General features: G+C 37.3%; 1 protein-coding gene across 1 annotated transcript; it reads left to right on the forward strand.

Annotated features, from left to right (window-relative positions):
• Positions 1-6,479: 6,479 nt before the first annotated feature.
• Positions 6,480-6,791, forward strand: rprm3 (reprimo, TP53 dependent G2 arrest mediator homolog 3; the record flags this gene model as incomplete). The annotated part of the gene is made up of 1 exon (XM_079478627.1): positions 6,480-6,791. The coding sequence occupies one exon, from the start codon at positions 6,480-6,482 to the stop codon at positions 6,789-6,791; it is 312 nt and encodes a 103-aa protein (XP_079334753.1).

Here is a 6,791-nt window from a genome sequence, read left to right on the forward strand (position 1 = left end):
CATCTACTTGCCTCATTCTCATGATCTGTGATGTTTTATTACAGAACTACTTCTACGTAGAAATTTCACTACTAGAAGGAAGTTGTGGTTTTGAGCAGATTCTCCATACGGAGTTAGTGGGCGTATCTGTGTCATGTGCATGAGTCAGAGCTATAGGAATTCGGAAGTTTGACGTGGGTCTTGAAATACATTTAGGAGTGGGTTCATCTTTGAACTATTAGTTGAAAATTACCCATGATATTGGTTTATAATGCTATTAATAGGATTACATTCACTTGTGGTTGCTTAATATTGCTGACTGTGCTCACATTTCAATGAACCTCTAGGTTGGGTTAATTTGATTATTTTGGATTATTATAATACATTTGTGAATTAAACCTGTTCAAAACAGTATGTCCTACAAGATTTGTGGTGGTTAGGCTAATTTGAATCAACTAGGTAGACACCCTAGCATCCTCAAATTATCATATTTCATCATACATCAATACATCAATAAACGTTATGTGGCCCAAACTTCCGGTAGACCTCGTCAAAGAATCAATAACTGTCGAGAAGTTTTCATTTAATTTAATACAATTAATATACAATAAAATATTAATATGAATTACAGTTTTTCTTGATTGCTAACGCACAATTAATGAAACAATTCACCTATTTCTCAACACTATAAACACATTCCAAATCTTAATTTTGGGTCACTGGAATTTGCAATGTGTCGAATGGGACAAGCAAGGAAAGTACGACCCGCCAGACAGGACAAGTGCCAGTGGCTTCGTCCGATACTTTCCTCAAGCTCCCAAGACCAACAGATGGGTTTTGGGGCTTAAATTGAGAAGGATCCTTCAGCATCAGTGACCCTGTGTCCATGTGTTATCCATGGACGTTTTTAATTTGACACTCTACAATGCAATATCTAGCCATTGGTGATGGAATTGGCAGGAAATTGCTTACAGTAAGAACATTTTATTACTTTGTGGGAAAAGAGTCTTTATGGACCTATACATCTCTATTTGTGTAGTTTAATACTGTATTGTGTCGGATAAACAGTTCATATTGTTCTTTTTGTTTTTGAACTTTTCTTGTCTTGTAAGATCATGTACTTCATCTTTACTTTCGTCTAAGACTACTTACAGTAACAGTGGTGTAATTATTTTGTTTCCTATTCTCATGTATAGGGCTTTATGAGCCACAGGTGCCCCCACAGTCCACTATTAGGATACATTGTGCTGGACGGCGGCAGAACACACAGACCTGCTTGTCTGTACGAGGTATTTATAAATAATGTTTTTTTCGTGAGCTTCAAAAAACAAAACCTCTCTGATGGCTGACTGTCACGCTACACACCACAAGGGCTGCTGGAGATCACATTTCCCCTCCTGCCCTCAAGGGAACACTGATTTCTGTGGCCTAATTTTGGGTCACTGGAATTTGCACTGACACATCCTGTGCTTGCCAAGGTATGTGTCGAATGGGACCAGCAAGGAAAGTACGACTGGCCAGACAGAACAAGTGCCAGGGGCTTCTTGCGATACTTTCCGCAAGCACCCCAGACCAACAGATGGGTTTTGGGGTTTAAATTGAGATCCTTCAGCATCAGTAATCTGTGCCCATGTGTTATATAATATCCATGACCGTTTGGAATTTTACACTCTACAATGCAATATCTAGCCATTGGTGATGGAATTGGCAGGAAATTGCTGTCAAGAAAAGAGCAATTTAAGAAAATTGTATTACTTTTTTTTACTTTTTTACTTTTTATTACCTTTGCCAAAGGAGCCAATGTATTTACGAAACGCATTCTATAAAGCAGTTTTTCCGTTTAGGGTTACTAGAAACAAATGGCACATTCCATGCAAGGGGACCCGCGCTTTATGTAGATACAAATTTTTCATTCTAGGCCAAATATTATTGCATATTGCATTTCTGTCAATAGATCCTCCAAAATATTACAAATTGGACCTTTAAACATTAATATATACTTGTTTTCTTTCCACTATTAAGCACACTTTGTATCTTTTTTGTTATTTTTACCAATCTGTCCTGGTTAAGGTTTTTGCAAATAAAAACAATATTTTAATAAGATATTTTGGAGAAATTGTGTCACAAATGAAACCATTTTAAACCATTAATAGATGTAACTTTTTTGTGCATTTATGAAACCAATCTACACTAACCAGTATCAATTCCTCTATACAGATTATGTATTTTTAGAACTGTTAAATAACAGCAATTCCACACTTGGAATCGTGTGATGATCTGTGATTATATTAAACTGCACACTTGCACATGTGACATCTCTTATTTGTCTGTTTTCGGCTAATGCAGGCTGATCCAGCAGGCAAAAATTGTCTGGTTTGGCAAGCTATCAGGAACATCTGAAGGACATGGCAGCTATCTAATAAGAAATACCAGAGCTTATCCACAATAAGTAATTGGATAAAGTCACTCCGATTACAGCCGTTATGTAGGCAAGGCAGTGGACAACATACAAAAATATCCACAGTTTCCATGTGCAGCTTAATCTGTCAAAGACAAGATTTTACCACAACGGTAAAACAAGGTGTCGCAACTAAGCAGATCAATATAAAGGTTTTATACCAATCCAGAGGATGGAGTTAGTCAAACAAACCCTCTCTAACCTCACATACTGTATGTCCACTGGCAGTCTTGAGAACATGAGTATGCTGGGATATAAAACAAGAGGGACAGGGAGGCTCAAGTTTGTTCAAGAGCGGCAAGTTTTGGAATAGCGCCCAGAGGTTGTCCACAGTTCTGTTGCATAGAATGAGGTGGTACAGAATGATCAGACATGAGACATCTAAGCAGGTGAGATGCGAGCCCCTCGACACGTGCCAACATATATAGTACATAACAACATCATTTTATTGACGTGTATGTGTGTATATATATAATGCTATCTTTCTGGTGGAAATAAATCCACATAATCGACCATTTAAATATCCAATGGTTCATTAATATCATATTTGCAATAGAAAAATGTCTGCACGATGCTTTTAGAATTAGGGTACAAAAGCAGTTTCTATACCTGCAATGCATTTGTGATTCTCTCTGGAGCCTTTTCGTACCCGGGACAGCCAGTGAGGCTATTTTTACCGACAGAGAGCCCGTGTAGTTTCAGCCAAAGACAGAGTGTTGTTGACACCTTGCCATGCACCAAACAGGTGCAGTGACCATATGATCAATAGTGAGCGCAGCATAAAGCAAATGGAAAATGTACAGTACGCATTGAACCCATGACTCTATTTGAGCACACAATCCAGATCGGAGATCGTGTGACATGTCATGCAGTGTGAAAGCGTGTCCTCTTTCATCTGTGTTAATGAGGCTTTGTTGTTGTTAGTGTTCTAAATGAGAAAACACTAACACGTACAAGAATTGAAAGAGTTAAAAAGGATTGGGTCGAAATGAAAGCACCCTTGTCATTTCCATCTTCTCCAGTTCAACATTTGAATAATCGTTCCATTTAAATGAATGCAAGGACACATAATAAAAGGATATGATTCTTCCCACCCAACAGAGAAAGTCTGAAACCGAGAAATAATCACAAGAATTCTGGATTTTTAAAGCCACGATTCAGTTCTGAAGCAGAAAGAACATCACGTCTCGTTCAAAGTATCAAAGAAAAGTATTTTCACACGAAATATTTCAATGACATCAGCTTGACAACATACAGTAACAATACCAAGTATTATAAAAATGTTGTTGTTTTTCTGAGCCCCCATTCAAACAAAAAGTGCACAAATCAGTCTACTTTTTAAAGACCAATAAAATAATTTTAATCTAACAATACAATATATTCATTTTAATAACTGAAATAATTATGTTAATACGTTTTATTTTTATGTAATATTGTTAATAATACAGAAAAAAGTTTTAAATGTTTTGAGCTCTAAGTATGCTTTCATAGTAAAACTAGGGCCACATTTTTCTCAAAGATCCAGAAAAATGCATTTCTCATCATATGACAAAAATATATGGAAATGAACAAGACCTATGCAGTCGGTCACATAGGGACCCCCTCTCAAAGTGGCCCAGCATGCAGGGAATGTGATGATATACGTTCAGTGAGCCATGATCACAGAGCTGCATTGTTAGCGCACAGCTGTTACAAATGACATGACACAGCAGGACACGTAAATGTTTAAAATGTAAACTTACATGGTTTATTTTTACTGTTCGTGTTGACAATATGCATGATCTTTTCTCAGGACTGGTTGATCAGGTTTATTCTTGAGCAAAATCTAAGAGACCTAAATATCTTTGCCGACTAATTTACATTTTACTAGTAACAAATCACCACTGCAGTGATTTACCTTTTACACCCACACCACAAGCGTAGATATTTCTTAGTGTACACGTTGTTCCCTGGAGTAAATGTATTTCAGGCTTTCAGAGGCCTGTCATGGGTGGGGATTGCCGGTCTCTAACATTAGCCTTGAGTTTAAAAATAACCTCTCATCACATGAAATCAATAACAGCACTTAGATGTGACGGAGTGCATGATCATGGAGTCAGATCCTTCAGGGATTATCACACTACCTGGCAACTGTAAGTGACACCATCTCTCTCACCTGGACCTGAAGAAATTCCTGCGCCATGGTAAAACGGAAACAAGTTGCTAACAACAGGGTGGTGACTGCGTCCGCAATGGCGCTGAGTTACCCACGATGTGGTCTCCTGTGGTGTTAATTATCTGACTTTTTTTAAGGCAGACTTTCTCCTGCTGTGGTTTAAGAAAGAAGTTTATTATAACAATATTTAAAATAATCAAGCCCATGACTTTGGCATTGTGACCTGTACCAATTTGAGCCACAAAAACATACTTGTCGTATAGGAAAGACTATCAAATTTATGTAAACACGACCCCCTTAGAAAGTAATGGAAAACCAATATTTATGCTCTCTAGTGCATATACACTTCTGTATATGCAGACCATATACACTTCATGACTGATGATAGCAATGCAAAGTCATATTTAGTCAATTTGAAAGCTGAAGTATTTTTTAATGCTATTTGGTGACGCTTGGGGTGCAGAAATACACACATCACTTTAAAAAAAGTGTTAAATAATGTTAATATAAAATGGTTTAAATACCTGTTTAAGTATATAGAACAGATCGTTTTACATTCCTTTTGGTGAGAAATCAGTTATTCACCAAGGATATTATCTTTTTAAATAGTCATATTTTCCTAACTCTATTTTCTGGCCTTAATTCAAATACTTTCACACACTAAATTGTGCAGATATTTCAACACTGAAAGGCTTCTTGTTGGATTTGTTAATTAAAAAGCTTTTGTGTATCTTAACTGCTAAACCATCACACTAACGCCAAGGCCAGATTTTCTTGGACTGTCTAGCTATAGATTATCTATAGATCAGCAGAAAACTTGTAAATGAAGCCAATTACACCAGTTATACAAGTTTATTCAATATACAACACTGCCACCTAGCGTTCAAAGATAGCAATACACGTTAGAAACATTAGAATGCCTTGATAAAATATCAATAAATATTCATTACTTTACAATGTATATGCAAAGTACTGAGGCCACTTTCATTTTAATGTTTTTCATTTTAATGCCAAACTTTTTCCAGGACTATAAAATTCATGAATGCGAGTTTGCCTTTGGTTTTATTTTAATCGAAAATCATGATTTGGCAAATGGGGAAAGTGAATGTGATTAGTTTCTGCGTGAATATTAAATCACGTGAAATCTTTATTTAGGCCTAAATCGGACCTTTTTCTTTTATTATTTATGCAGAGAGCACAAAAATGCTCTGCAAAATCTAAAGTCAAATTTTAATATCTCAAAGTAGGATGATGTCTGTAAAATATCAATATAAAAAAACGAAGTAAAATAACACTTTCCTCCTGTTTTTCTTATAAATTTGCGGTTTTTGACCGTATTTTTAAAAAATCATAAAACCGTAAATACCGTCTTTTTACATTTTACGTGGAAAATCTTTTATTTCGTACAAATCGATATTTATTTCACACGGCTTTAGAATTGTTATGCTTCTCCGTATACTCTAGTAAGAATGGAAACATCTGGTACTGAGAAATACTTAAAGTGCGACCTCCCCAAATATATATTTTGAGACAAACTATTCAACCTCTCAGCACATAACAGAACTATATATACAAAATCCCGTCGCATCTAATGTACATCACAAAAGTGATTATATCAGATCACCCGACTGAAGAAAGTGCGAGCGCGTGCCCGAGCATCTCAAAGCGCGCTCAAAGGCGCAAGAGTATACCGGCGTGCGCTTTTCAGGACATCACCAAGACAGCTACAGATGCCTAAATGTGCCCTACTGTGTATTACACAAATTATCCACATTGTTTGGCAACGCTTTTTATGATCAACCTTAAGATTTATATTCGTGGATACAAGTGACCTTTTGCAAACCCAGGACCCCCCGAATGTTCACCGACAAGCTAAACAAACGGAAAATGAACATTTCACACGGATTACTAAATCACACGCTCTCTGCGGTCAAGCATCCCTTGGAAAGCGTCCGAGGATGCTGCAACTTCTCGGTGATCACCGGCGACGGCTTCGGCGCGCCGATCCAGGACGAGCGCGAACAGTTCATCATGCGTCTCGTGCAGATAGCGGTTCTTTGCGTGCTGTCACTGACTGTCGTCTTCGGCATCTTCTTCCTCGGCTGCAATCTGCTCATTAAATCGGAGAGTATGATTAACCTGCTGGTGGAGGACCGCAGACCTTCAAAAGATGCGGAAATGATTATGATTGCTGCATAA

Source organism: Barbatula barbatula (assembly GCF_947034865.1).
Source record: "Barbatula barbatula genome assembly, chromosome: 17".
In the NCBI taxonomy this organism is placed as follows: Eukaryota; Metazoa; Chordata; class Actinopteri; order Cypriniformes; family Nemacheilidae; genus Barbatula; species Barbatula barbatula.